The following is a 15,238-nucleotide window of genomic DNA, read 5'->3' as shown; positions in this document are numbered from 1 at the left end:
GAGTTTCTACTGTGGGCCTATCACTGTACCTGGGCCTAGAACTGTGGGCCTAGTGCTGAAATTTAGGCTAAGACTTTTGAACTTCCTCAGCAAGGTAAATGGAACTTACCGTGTGCCTGATTCTAGGTCATCCATTCCTGATAAGCCATAGTCAACCTTACCCTGCCCCGTTAAGTCACTTTCAGAACAGGACAGCTCTGCCTGTGTTGTTGAATTCCCAGCATGGCTCACTTCAGAGCATGGCTCAAGTTATCTGTATGGTCTCCTTTTGCATAAGTGAAAATTTATTTAAAATTGAGAGAGAAACCAGATCCTGGTTCTGTTATTCGACGTGTGTGGTGCCATTGTTTCCGTTTTTAATCAAATCATTACAGAAGCGATGGTATTTATTCTTTTTTTTTAAAAATTTTTATTTATTTATTTATTTATTTTTTTATTTTTGGCTGTGTTGGGTCTTCGTTTCTGTGCGAGGGCTTTCTCTAGTTGCGGCGAGCGGGGGCCACTCTTCATCGCGGTGCGCGGGCCTCTCACTGTCGTGGCCTCTCTTGTTGCGGAGCACAGGCTCCAGATGCGCAGGCTCAGTAATTGTGGCTCACGGGCCCAGTTGCTCCGCGGCATGTGGGATCTTCCCAGACCAGGGCTCGAACCCGTGTCCCCTGCATTGGCAGGCAGACTGTCAACCACTGCGCCACCAGGGAAGCCCTATGGTATTTATTCTTAAATCAGTAACTCACCATCAGCCCCCTTTGACAGCAGTCAGGATTGCAGCTTTATTGATTTATCTGAACAAGGATTCTAGAAATCTGGTTACTGCTGCCTGACCTCATGCTGGTGTGGAAGCCAGGGGACTGACCTGGAGAACCGACTACACTACTTCCTGCTGCATCTGGAGATTCCTCGCTGAAACTACTTAATTTCTGCCCGACCCTGCCTGGCCTTGAGAACTTATGATGAGGTCCCAGACTGAAATAGCTTAACCAGCTGAATCAAATTCCCAGTCTGTGGTCCTGCAAATCACACACCTTCATATTTGGATGGGAGTGGGGAGCAGTTGGGAATTTGACGGAAATGAAAAGATATTTTCTCTGTCTTGAGCTTCGATTGTGGTAATGAGAGAATGTAACATTCAACTGCTTATTCATTTTTTTTAATGACCCCCTGTCATATGTGCTTGGTAGATCTGCCTTCTGGGAGTTTTATTCAAGAGGATATGTCCCATTGCTCATATCTGTGTGAAGCCGGCAAAGACTGCTGTGACCAGATGGCAAGCTGCAAATGTGGGACACACACGGGTCAATTTGAGTGCATCTGTGAGAAGGGGTATTACGGGAAAGGTCTACAGTACGAATGCACAGGTGAGTGCCCGGTCTGTGTGTAACTGTATCAGTTGTCTGTTCCTGTGTAGGAATCAATCCACATACTCAGTGGGTAAACACTAAGTATTTGGTACTGCTCATGAGTCTGTGGATTGGTTGGGCAGCACTTTTGGTCTCAGCTGTGTTGGCTCAAGCATTTGTCGTTGACTGTGAGTAGGGTTGGCTGCCCCGCTGATCTTACCTGAGTTCTCTCACCTGTTTGGGGATCAGCTAGCTGGAGGCTGGTCTAAAATGGCTTGTCTAGGACTACTAGGTTGTCTTTTATATGGCCTCTCAGACCCCATGAAGCCAGCCCAGCCTTGTTTACATGGTAGGGGCAGAGCTCCAAGAGGAAGAATGGCCTCTTGAAGCCTAGGTTCAGATCCAGGAAGGGGGAAGATCTGGGGCCTTTTATTTGTAATCAGTCAATAGCCAAATCGCCAAAATATGCCTCAGCCTCTGTAAGAGATTGCAGCCAGTGGGATTCTGGTCCTCAGGCCACATGTAACTTGTAGGATCGTCACCAAAAAATGTAACTGATGGTCTTTTAGCTCTTCACAAGTCTCCATGAAGGGACATTAGAAAGCTCTAAAAGTGGCATCACTTCAAAATGGAATTCACTTCTTCGACATTTGTAATTTTATCTCCTCTAGGTTTTCTTACCACAGGATCTTCATGTTTTTAATACTATATTAGAAAGACAAGAAGAACAACTTAGGATTCTTGGGTTCTAAATTATATTTTAGCTGTTTTAAAAAAATAAATTATATTTTAGGAAATATCAAATACATAGAAGTACTATATGGTTTTTCTGTGATAGCATTTTGTTTGCTCTGTTTTACTTAAAAGGTAACCCGTTTTTTAGAACTTACAACTCTTCCATGGTTTGCTGTTTGGGAAAAATGTATTCCTATGGAAATTAATACCCACCAGGAGAATTTTGGGGCAGTAGGTTTACTTTATACTGTCCGGTGTGGTCTTTCACTCCTCGTTTCACGTGAACATTATTTCATTCTGCTATTTGGAAGGTAGGTGGGTCTGCTCTATAATGCAGAAATGTGGTTCTCCCAGGGGTGAACCTCCCAGGTCTTTGACCTGACCTGCTTTCTCTCTTTTCTTCTCCTAGTGGGACATTTCTTCTCATATTCTTCTTTTACTCACTTTTACTTTGTTTTTTAAATTGAAGTATAGTTGATTTACGGTGTTGCGTTAGTTTCTGCTGTACAGCAAAGTGATTCAGTTATACATATACATATATATATACATTCTTTTTTTATGTTCTTTTCCATTATGGTTTCTCACAGGATACTGAATATAGTTTCCTGTGCTATACGGTAGGACCTTGTTGATCCATGCTGTATATAATCGTTGGCATGTGCTAGTCCCAGCCTCTGACACTTGCTTTCATTCTTGCTGCTCCTCATCTCCCTTCCCTTGATTTCTCCTCCCCCCACCACTGGCCCTGATCCCAGCTGGCGGACATCCTTCCTGGGTCCGAGCATCCCATGCTCGCCCAGCAGAATCATTCCTTTCTTGGCCCTGCTCCCACTCCATCAAGCAGGATTTCTCATTTAAGCAGAAAAAAAAGGGAGGGTGGGATCTGCCCAACTGCCTCTGAGTTGGCCAAATGCCTCCCCTTGAATCTTCCCACACTTTCATGAACAGCCCAGCTTGGCACTCTCCCCGACGCCCCCTCCTTCCCTCTCCCGTCCAAGCCCACCGAACAGAGGCAGAAGCTCTCGTTTTCTTTGCTGCATGCTGTAGTCAGCATGTCTGCTTTCCGTGTGGTCCTAGACTGAGCTTGCTGCCAACAAGCCACTGCCGTGCGCCTGCCCAGCAGCCTCAGCCGTGCTGTACCCGGCCTCCACCACTCCCGGGCACTGTCATCTTGCATCCCAGGGGATAAGCTGCAGGAAGGGATGGGGGCGGTTCACAAACCCACTGCCCCCAGTTACCCAGGTCGCTGTGGCTGCTACCAGTCGTGCATTCCAGGCAGAGAGGCACAGCCGTCCGTCTGTAAAATGTACACAGTTGGGTGGGCCTGTCAGTGGAGCTGCAGTAGAGGGGACAACAGCACTTTGGCTGCTGGTTCCAGCCAAGAACACCAAGCACAAAAAGATTCGTTTCTCCATCCCTTCTCTTAAATTAGTAAGCCTTCCTTACGTGCAGGATTGCAGTTAGATCCAGTTCATTTATATAAATGTTTTCTTTTTTTTTTTTTTGGCCGTGCCACGCAGCACGTGGGATCTTAGTTCCCCGAGCAGAGATCCAACCCGCACTCCCTGCAGTGGAAGCACAGAGTCTTAACCACTGGACTGCCAGAAAGTCCCTGATATAAATGTTGATATCGTCATCTTCAATATTTGTTTCTCAGGGGTTAGAGAAAGTGGTATTGGAACGCTGAGCTGTGATTTTCACACTTTCGGGAGGCAGTGTTCATCACTGGCTTCTCCTGCATGGTACCAGCTAAGAGAAAATAAATAAATTATAGCCTTCCAATGACATGAAAGACTCATTACTAGACTCCTATCTTTTGGAAAGGCAGAAAGAAATATTTGCTCTAAATCATCCAATACTGAAAACCTAGCAGCTGTGAGCCCCTTTTAAAATCCATTTAGCTGACAAATGTTCCTGAGCACTTTCTCTGTGCCAGTGGTTCAGTGATTCAATGTGCAGGTGTTCAGTGGTGAACAGGCAGACATGGTGCCTACCTTCTTAGAACTTACAATCTAACTACACAAATCAATTTGTAATCACAAACTGTGAAGTGCAGTATGAAGAAGGGACTCCAGAGAAGGTTAGACTAATATTGAACTCTCTAAACCAAGATCTGAAGGATGACTAGAAGATAGTTATTTTGTTGCTTCAGGAGAGGATGTTACCTTTCATTAAGAAGAGTTGGCATTCTGGGTATTTATCCTCATTGTAGAAACAATGCCTTTCCGAAGCAAATCATTTCTCTTTCGAGCCAAAAGAAACCTTAGGGATTATCTGCTCTAAACCCTTCATTCTACAAGAGGAAATTGAGGTCTCAGGGAAAGACGAGTATTTTGCTAAAGATGGCATATCCCACCATCAAATCAGCAGGACCAGGAAGGGACCCAGGACACTTTTCTCTAAATCCTGTTTTCAAGGTATCAAACTGCTTATTTTGCACTTTTGAAAAAAGCTTCTTGGGTACATTGCTTTTTGGAGACCATAAACACTGAACTGAAAGTGTTTAAAAATGCAGAAGGGTCTAGCTCAAATTCAGCCTCTGACATAAACTATGTGGCTTTGGATGATTAATTCTTTCTGATTCCCAGTTTCTTCTGTAAAATGGGCTTAATAATGGTATAGTTTTATGTGTATATATATGTATAGTTTTATGTATATATATATTTTGGTATAGTTTTATGTATATATATACACATACATATATGTATATAGAAGTGTACCTATAGATATGTGTGTGTGTATACAGTCATGTGTATATGCGTAGACAGATGATTGGGTAATTGAGAGAATATACTTAGAATGCTTAGGACAGTATCTGGTACATCAATTCTTGATCAATGGTAGCTTTTATTATTAATCATTATTGTGAGATAATATAAATATTATGAGAAAGCTAATGAATGAACATTAAAATAATTATCTCAAGAATGAGATACTTGAAGGCAAGGGACACCATCTATTTTGTAAATTCCACTCTTCTGGGCTAGACTAGTGGCCCTAACCTGAGGAATTGTGCTATGGGGAGGATAAGGAAGATCCCTGCATGCAGGTGAATACCATCAAGAAGCTTTGCCGCTACTAAAGGCGGATACCATATTGACATGATGAGTATCCAGTGAAAGCCAAGAATCCTGTGTGAGAAAAGGCAGTGGGATAATGTGCCACTGGATTTTGAAGTAGAGGTTGTTTGCTTGATTAGGGAAAAGTTATATGCTGAGGCAAATTGTATTTGTTAATTTCATAGAAAAGTAGAGTACTAGAGCTAGCTGTAAGGGTTTTTCTCACAATTCATTTGGGAAATGAGGAAACTGCATCCCATATAGGAAGTTTTTTTTTTTTTTTTTTGGTTGTAAATCAGTGCTTTATGAAAGGCTGTTGATATTCTGTTTTTGTTTTTGTTTTTTAAAAATCTACATAACTCGCTTTCATTTACTGCAGGTATTTTGTATAATTCAGAAATTCAGGTATGGGACTTTAATACTACATGAGCAGGTTTCAAGGGCTGAGAAAACATCCTGCTAGGATTAGTTATTGAACTTAAGGGAAGAGGACTAAAAAACTGTGGAATCTAATGAAAGGGAGTCGCTTCCAATTTCTAGCTCTAGGATTACTTTCCTCATTCTTCACATTTAACATAGACATTTGGAAGTGGTGATGATGCTGATGACAGCAGTAATAACTGATGACGATGATGATAATAATAATAATAGCTAATATTTGAGTAGCACTTACTACATCCCAGACACCATTTCAATCATCGATATATATTAACTCATGTAATGGTCACAATAACTCTCTGGAGTATTGTGAGACAAGGAAACAAAGTCTGAGAGGTAAAGTAACTGGTCCAGGGTCACACAGCTAATAGAGCTGATTTATGAACCCAAGTTGTCTGGCTCTGGAGTCTACCATCTAGCCATAGAGACAGACAGTCAACAAATAAACACAATTGAAAATATAATTTCAAATTCTGGTAAGTATCAGTTTGATCCTTATGAGATCATCAATATTTGATTACTTTCAACCCACAAGGTAGCAGCTTCATGCAGCTCAACGTAATATTAGGCAGGAAAAGAAGAGAATGAGTTATATAAACCCGATCATGCCACACCCCTGCTTACTGTTTTTTAATTATGACTCATTTGTGCAATAAACTTCAAGCTCTTTAGCAGAGCATTAAGGTTGTATGATTTGACCTCTCTTTACCCTTTGACCTAAAAGCTGGAGCTAGTTATAGTTTCCCCCAAATACCACTCTATTTCATTCCTCAGACATTTCTTCATGCTTCTGCAGGTTCCCTTTCCCACCACACCCAACTATTCGCTTTTTTTTTTTAAACATTTTTATTGGAGTATAATTGCTTTACAATGATGTGTTAATTTCTGCTGTATAACAAAGTGAATCAGCTATACATATACATATATCCCCATATCTCCTACCTCTTGCGTCTCCCTCCCACCCTCCCTATCCCACCCCTCTAGGTGGACACAAAGCACAGAGCTGATCTCCCTGTGCTGTGCGGCTGCTTCCCACTAGCTATCTATTTTACATTTGGTCCAACCATTTGCTTTGTTCCTGCTTCATCAGACTAGTGATTTAATGGGCAGTGATTTTCTAGCTCATTCTGTATCCCCACTGCCTGCCTTCAGAGCCCATCAAGGAAAAGGATATGGGCTTCCCTGGTGGTGCAGTGGTTGAGAATCTGCCTGCCAATGCAGGGGACACGGGTTCGAGCCCTGGTCCGGGAAGATCCCACATGACGCGGAGCAACTAAGCCCGTGCACCACAACTACTGAGCCTGCACTCTGGAGCCCACGAGACACAACTACTGAAGCCCGCACGCCTAGAGCCCGCGCTCTGCAACAAGAGAAGCCACCTCAGTGAGAAGCCCGTGCACTGAAACGAAGAGTAGACCCCCTCGCCGCAACTAGAGAAAGCCCGCGCAGCAAGGAAGACGCAATGCAGCCATAAACAAACAAATAAATTTATTTTAAAAAAAAGGAAAAGAAAACGGATGTAGATAAGAGGCCAGGTTTAATACCAGAATCTTAAATGGACGAGAACTCATTATTGAAATCTTAGGCAATTGCCTGGTTTCCACCTCTGCCTTGGGCACCACAGGGTCCTTAGCACAAAGGCATGTGGTAAGACATTTTTAAGAATGTACTCAATTTGTTTGAATGCAAAATATTTACATTTGGTTAAATTTTGTCAGCAATAAATCAAATAGAGTATGGTTAATTCACTAGATGAGTCATTTTTACATAGCTAGATCATCATAATCAGTTGTGAATAGCCAGTGAACTCCTGTTGTAAATCCAAGCAGTTGCAGCTGTTCTGAATTTCGCCTGAAGGGATTTGAGAGACACAGAGACAATAGACATCTTGAGACACTGCTTTGCAGTCATCGACTCCATTTCAGTGAGTTTGGAATGATTAGCAGATTTAAAATTATAACTGGATGGGGGTCAAGGCTGAGGAACAGATAATGAGCCAAAGCCCCGGTTATATTATTTTTCATTAAAGGAGGATACACAATAGAAATGGTAACAATGGAATATTTATGTGGGAATATCTTATTACACATGTAAATATATACACACAGTTCCCCACCCCCACCCTGCACACACCTGCGTACTCACACACACACACACACACACACACATTTTCTTGTCTAACATTTTGGAAAGAGAAAGGACAGAAAGCTCTAGAAATTCTTGAATAGAAACCAGAACATTTGGAAATCTTGTTCTCTGAGCAGAACGTAGCTGGTTTTTTTCCCCAAAAAACATCCCCAGCGGTGCCTAATAATGGATTTGTAAGGTGTAAGGAATTTGTACAATGTATCCCTATTCGCTTTTTTATGAGGGAATATTGCTGGCATGTTGACCCTGGTTCCCATCAGCTTGAGGAGGATGGGTCACTGCTGCCTGCCCTGGGCTAGTTTGTTCAGTTTGCCACTGAATGTGGTAGGTATTCAGTCCTGATGGTGCATTTTCCAGTCTATCATAATTTTTATAACAGGAAAATGCATATCATTAGACCGTAGGTGTGAAACATCACCAAACTCCAAAGCCAGAATATTGTATTTCAGTTCAGTCATTGTATTCTTCAGCTCTGTACCTTCTGTTTGGTACTTGACTATATTTTCTGTTTCTTTGTTGAAGTTCTCACTGTATTCAGTCTTCTCCCAAGTTTGGTGAGCATCTTTATGACCATGACTTTGAACTCTTTATCAGGTGAATTACTTATCTCTATTTAATTAAGGTTTTTTCCTGAGGTTTTGTCTTGTTCTTTTGTTTGGAACAGCCGTTTCTTCATTCTCCTTGACTCTCCGAGTTGCCTTCTGTGCATTAGATAAAACAGACACCTCTCTCAGTCTTGAAGGAGCGGCCCCGTGTAGGAGATGACCCTTATCGTTCACCCCTCCCCTAGCTCTTGGTTGTCTCTTGAACCTTTGGGATTGTCCACGCAGCCTATTTTACTTTTAAATTATTTTCGTTGAGGCTGTGCTAGGACCTGTCAGTGTCCCAAAGGGGAGGATCTCAGTCAGCACCTAGATTCAAGCTGTTTGGAATTCACACCTTCGGGTAGCAGCTTTTAAAGTATGCAGATATTTAAAGTATGCGATATATATGGTCCTCTGGGACCGCAAGTGTAAAAGACCTGTTGGCTGCCAGAGCCGGGTGATCTGGAGGTGTACCCTGGGTGGCAGTCACAAAAACTGGGGCTCCAGATGAGTGTATAAACTCCTTTCCAGGAGGTATCAGGAAGGTGTGGCATGGCAGAGAGAGCACGCATAGATGGCACCCAACTGCCTGGGTTCCCTGAGAGCACCTCCGTAGGCCTCTATTTGCTTGGCAAAGCTGAAGCCACCCCTCCGGCTCCAGAGGAAGAAAATAGGCCTCTTTCACAGAAGCAGGGGGGCGGTGGTTGGTTTCAGTCTATTGTCTGTGCAGTGCCCTGGTGGGGAGTAGCCTGCCCGGAACTGTCTCTCCGATCGTTCCAGGGGACCCAAGAACACTAGCCTCCCCCCAGCCCCGGCCTCCAGAGCCAGGCAATCCAGGGACATCTCCTGGGAGGCAGTTGCAAAAACCAGGGCACCAGACACGTGGGAAAGCCCCCCTCTGGGAGATATTGGCGTTTTGGAGCATGGCCAGGGAGAGCATGAAGAAAGCACCTCCTCTTGGAGATCTCTGGAAAGGATCGTAGTTAGCACTTACATGTGTGTTTAATTAGCAACCTGGCCCTCGGGCTGCAGCTGTGATGATTTGCTAACTGGCCACTTTCACAGAGAGTCTGAGCTCCTGTGTCTGTTGTCTCTTCCTGTCTCTTGGGGGGTGGAAGCTGTTTAAGAACTCTTTCTCCATTGGTTACGTCCTGCGGGACCCACAAGCATAAGCCCTGCCGGCCTCCGGAGCCAGGCAATCAAGGGGTATCCCCTCCTCAGCAGCCGCAAAAGCCAGGGCACCAGCCATGTGTGAAAGCTCCCCTTCGGGAGATACTATGGCTCTAGAGCACAGCAGAGGGAGAGAGTATAGATGGCATCTGCTGGAAACAGAAGAAGAAAAAATGATGCTACCCACTGGCTAGAGCGAAGAAGAGGAAGGGGGTGAAGATGGTGTCCGCCAGCCAGCGGGCCCCTAGGTGTGTGCTAAACTCAGATGCTTTAAGATGAGCAAATGAGCTTGAATCACATCAAGTCTGGATGCCCCCTGGACCCACTGCCTCTGCGCTGAGCCCTGGGGCAGGTGAGTCATGAAAGAGCCCATTAAGAGGCGTTTCTCAGTTCCTTATGGTCTGTGGGTCTCGCGGACTCGAGCCCTGTTGATTTTCAAAGCTAGATGTTTTGGGGTCTCTTCTCTCAGATGCAGGTCTTACAAGTTGGGTGCTCACGGTGGGGTTCAAACTCCTCCCGCCTCAGGGAGCAGCTTCGGGTTTTGAGTTCTCTCTGGATTGTGGGTGGCCACGCTGTGATGGGGTTTGTGGCTGGGTTGTGTCCCAGCCCCTCCTGCCTGTTTTGACGTGGGCCTTCTGTCATTTGCCCAATGTGTAGGGGTCGCTCAGACAGCTTTTAGTTTTTTTCGGAGGAAGTTGTCCCATATGTAGCTGCAGATTCAGTGTGTTGGGGGAGGTGGTGAGCCCAGGATCCTCCTCCATCACCATCTTGAACGGAACCTCTCAAAGTCAGAATGTTGTTTCCTTTAGAGATACTCATAAGTATACCCAATATTTTAAAATTGTCAAAAGAAGGATTATGACCAATTTCTGCTTCTCACTGTAAAATCTTCCTCTCTCCCTTCTTCTTTTCCCCAGCCCCATTATAAGTAACTCTTTCCAATAACAATGAAAAGGAGACAAAGGGAAAACAGTTAACATCTGCGAAATCAGTAATCTTCAAATGTGTTTGCTCACGTAACCCCTAAAGACTGAAAACCCACGTGCCCCTCATTGATTTTTAAGAGGCCCCGTAAACTTTTCAACGGGGTTCGTAAAGATGGCATTTCTATAGTACTGTATTGATGTTTTAAAATAAAACTGTTGCAGCACTATTAAATGCACCCACCGAAATCTAAGTACTACAGCAAATTTGATTCCTTCTAGTAGTATCCATTGATGAACAAGCACCTTTTTAAAAAAAGTTTTATTGAAGTATAGTTGATACAATGTTGTGTTAGTTTCAGGTGTGCAGCAAAGTGATTCCGTTTTATATATATATATATTTTTTCTTTTTCAGATTCTGTTTCCCGTATAGGTTATCACAAAATATTGAGTGTAGGTCCCTGTGCTATACAGTAGGTCCTTGTTGGTTATCTATTTTATATATAGTAATGTGTATATGTTAATCCCAAACTCCTAATTTATCCCTCCTCCCCCCCTTGCCCCTTTGGTAAACATAAGTTTGTTTTCTATGTCTGCAAGCGCCTTTTTTTAATGCCGAAACTTTGCATGTTTTCTTAGGTCTCTTTACTCCACTTCTACCACATAATTCTATTCTTTTTCTTTTATAGTTCTTTTTTAAAAAATATTTATTTTATTTATTTATTTGGTTGCACTGGGTCTTAGTTGCAGCAGGCAGGCTCCTTAGTTGCGGCTCACAGGCTCCTTAGTTGTGGCTCGCCGGCTCCTTAGTTGTGGCATGCAAACTTTTAGTTGCGGCATGCATGTGGGATCTAGTTCCCTGACCAGGGATTGAACCCAGGCCCCCCTGCATTGGGAGAGTGGAGTCTTAACCACTGTGCCACCAGGGGGAAGTCCCTACATAATTCTCTTCTAATGCAACATATTTTTATGTCCTAAAGCCTTTTATTGATTGCAGAATTCTACTTCTCTGCTACAAAAATTGTTGATATCAATTGAAATTTTTACATTTTCTGTGACCAAAATTGCTAACAGATTGAGTTATTATTGCAGTTGTTACTTGTATATAACTTGTCAAACATTATTACACATTTTGATACTTGTTACATATAAAAAATAAGATACTATTGGAGATTCATCTCTTAATCAGACGGGTTGTTCATTAATTCATGGACCCATGGATTTCTGTTGTTCACTATTAGAATAAGAGAGCATACAGCATTCATTTCAGTGCTGTTTTTCATTTTTATAGGTTTTAGTGCTGAAAACCTTCTTCATACAAATATGTAGATGGCACTTGAAAGAGTTGTGTTAAATTGATGTCACTCAGTTCTTGGAGTTCCTCCTGAGTTACATGCCAAAAATAACAAGAGTTATCTATTGTCAAAAAAGGATTGTAAATGATCTCTCAGCTGACAATTCCCTTAGGTCCTCTTTCAATTTTATTGAAACTAAGGAATTGGAAAACTTTTCACCAGCAAAAGGAGTTTTTAACCCATCATTCCAATCATTCACTTTCTCAGATTTCTGGGAAGCCCCCCCAAAGACTAGAACTTTACCAGGACTTATTAAAAGACTACCTGTTACTATTTCATTTGGAAGCATTTTGTTTAAAGTTGATTTTGGGAAAAACAAAATAGTATGAATTTTAATAAACTTTTTAAAAAAATAAATTTATTTTTAAAATTTATATATTTTTGGCTGCGTTGGGCCTTTGTTGCTGCGTGCGGGCTTTCTCTAGTTGTGGTTTGCGGGGGCTACTCTTCGTTGCAGTGCGCGGGCTTCTCATTACGGTGGCTTCTCTTGTTACGGAGCACAGGCTCTAGGCATGCAGTCTTCAGTAGTTGTGACACGCAGGCTCAGTAGTTGTGGTGCACAGGCTTAGTTGCTCTGCGGTATGTGGGATCTTCCCGGAACAGGGCTCAAACCTGTGTCCCCTGCATTGGCAGGTGGATTCTTAACCACTGCACCACCAGGGAAGTCCCTGAATTTTAATAAACTTTTAACAATTCAATAGTCTTTGATAAAATTATTTTACCCTAAAATGTGCATTAATATCTTCTTATCAAAATCTTGGAGCCATAGATTTAGCTTATTTAATTTCTGGACAAATATCTACCATATCACCTATTTGTGAAAATGTTTCTCACAGTCAAACCTATCCTCCAAATCAGATTTATTTTCTGAGAGAAAAAGGCCTAAATAAGCCAATGCACATTCCAGTGGCAATCATATTACTTTAGAATTCTACAATTGATAAACGAGGCAGAGAGCCTGCCCTGAATTTGTCATCTGGGTGAAATAAGCTGCTGCCACCTTCAGTATTTCTTACGGACATTTTCTTCCTTGCTTTGCCCTCATGCAACTCTTCTAAAGAAGTGGCATGTGCTTTGACAGTAGTCAGGGGGTTGAAAAGGAAAGGCGGTAAATGAACGATGCCTTGCCTCCCCCGTCCCCACCCTACAATGTATCTGAATTCAAAACATCCCAGAAGTGAGCCAAAATACTCCATTTCCAATGTCAAGAAATATTGAAAGATACTTAACTGAAATATGTGAAAGACTAGAAGAGTTTCTTAGAGGACCTGCTTATTGTGCCTTAATCTGAAGGGTCTCCAGATACCAAGATTTTGACTTGTGCTGGAGATTTATTGCCTTGGGGCAATGCATCAAGATTTAGAAGGGGTGAAAAGTACACATTTCTTTTGAAAAATGAACAAAGGGCAATTGTGTAAAGGTGCCCTAGATGCTTTCTCTGTCATATCAGTTTAGCTAAGAGGACAAAGGAATGTTGAGGTCCTGGAAATTGGCTCTCTAAAATGATTCATGCCACAGCCACATGCATCTTGCAAAGTCTTTGCCCGCTTATGTGCCTCTTTGGCAGAAGAGGAAACAGTGTGAAAGAATTTTTAAGTTTTCCTAATGGCATTCATCTCTAAAGAAGTTAGTGAGCAGACCCAGCTCTCTCGGAGCCCAGAATCCGTGCTGTCTCTGCGCCATTTTATTGCCTCCAGTGATTCCATAGCACTCATTGCTCCGTCCTTATCCATCAAGGAAATGATCCAGAAATATTTTGCTGCTCTTTCCAGACTACATTTAAAATAAACAGTTGCTTCTCAGCTGTAGCTTAGCATCTCAAGTGTTTGGTTCCATGGACTCTGCATGGAGTTGGTGCTTACTAAATATGAGATGATTAGCCAAGTTTGGATGGTAGCCAAGGTTAGCAATTTGAAAATGATAGCCCAAGCTAGAGAAAAATCAGGCTCAGTAAAATGATGGGCGCTGTGAGTGTGCTAAAGGCTGGTAATGCCGAGATACATGATTCAATCCTTATACAACCTTGTAAATCCATAAATAAATCTATAAATAAATAGTTATGGATTACAGTTAGTGGTATGAATGCTAGTGATGAATCCTAGTTCTGTCACTTCCTCACTGTGTTTTTCTGGGCAAGTTCTTTGACCTCTGTGGGCCTTAGTTTCTTAGTCTATGAAATGGGGTTAATACCAGTAGGATTGTTATAAAAAGGCAGTGAGATAATATGTGTGAAAAGCTTGCTATGGTGCTTGGCATATAGTAAGTCCTTGATTAATTTAAATTGTTACGCTCTACCAGTGGCGGTTCTCAACAAGGAGAGATTTTGCCCCCTTGGGGACATTTGGCAATGTCTGAAGATGTTATTGGTTGTCACAGTGGAAGGAGCTGTTGTCATCTAGTGGCCAGAGGCCAGGGAAGCTGCTAAATAGCCTACGATACACCAAACAGCTGTGACAAGTTCCAAATGTCACCCTCTACTGAGGATGAGACACCTGCTCTATATTGACAAACTGAATTAATGCTTTAACGTAAGATTCAGAAAACATTACTGTGTCTCTTTTTAAAGTTTGAGAATAAATATCAAAGCCATGAGATTCTACTAGGTTTAAATGATCTCTTGGGTATGAACATTGCAGCATCTTATGCTCTGGCCACCCCAGGGTGCTGGTGGCCGCTCAGACACTGCAAGCTCTTTCACGGCTCCACACTTGTGCATTTTTGTCCTCCTTTGCTTAGAATATTCCACATTTTATCTGTCTGTTCAGTTCTTACCTATCCATCAGGATTCGTAACAAACTCACTTCTCTATGGAACTTTCCCTTTCATTCCTTCTTGCCCTGGAACAGATAGATCTAGATTTTTTGGTTCTCATAAATATCTTTTTTTTCTGTTAACATTTACCACACAGCATCATCATTTTTGTTAGGTTTTTTCCTCCTCTGGTGTTCTATGAATCCCTTTAGGGCAGGATTATGTCTATGTCTCTCTCTCTCTCTCCCATCGCCTCTGCTACATGACCATGAACTTGGAGTAAGCATTAATAAACTTTGAGTGAATGAATGAACGAGTAAATAAATAAAGCAAATTTCATGTTTAGATATTGGAATACAGCATATGGAAACTCTGCTTGGTTCCCAACTTCCTGAGAATTTTCCATTCCTTTTTTAGAGAAATGAAGGTGAACAAGTCTACTGACCCTTAGAAGCACTGGCTTAGAATCAAAGTCAGCCATCTGGAAGGCCGAGTTCAACAGTAGGAAGTGGCTAATCACACATTTATCTCTTTCATGTTATCTAGTTACTGAGATAATTTTCCAAATTTTGTTCTAAAACCACGGTATTTTGTGTGTGTGTATGTGTTTGTATGTGTGTGTAAAGCTATTTACATATATTGATGATTGATGGTTTGGGGTAGTGTTTTAATTCATATCACAGTCAAGACAGCATTCCAGGATATTGTGGGGTTTTACCATTTAAACAATCATTTAAC

The 15,238-nt window shown here is 42.2% G+C and overlaps 1 protein-coding gene across 1 annotated transcript in view; it reads left to right on the top strand.

Annotated features, from left to right (window-relative positions):
• Positions 1 to 15,238, top strand: part of SVEP1 (sushi, von Willebrand factor type A, EGF and pentraxin domain containing 1) — a 183,320-nt gene that overhangs the window by 34,150 nt on the left and 133,932 nt on the right. The window contains exon 3 of the mRNA XM_057548136.1: positions 1,179 to 1,355. Within this exon, the coding sequence (XP_057404119.1) occupies positions 1,179 to 1,355 (177 nt within the window). The remainder of the gene's footprint in view (positions 1 to 1,178; positions 1,356 to 15,238) is intronic.

Source organism: Balaenoptera acutorostrata, chromosome 6 (genome assembly GCF_949987535.1).
Source record: "Balaenoptera acutorostrata chromosome 6, mBalAcu1.1, whole genome shotgun sequence".
Classification (NCBI taxonomy): Eukaryota; Metazoa; Chordata; class Mammalia; order Artiodactyla; family Balaenopteridae; genus Balaenoptera; species Balaenoptera acutorostrata.
Note: the sequence above shows the minus strand (reverse complement) of the source record. Positions and strands in the feature narration are given on the sequence as shown.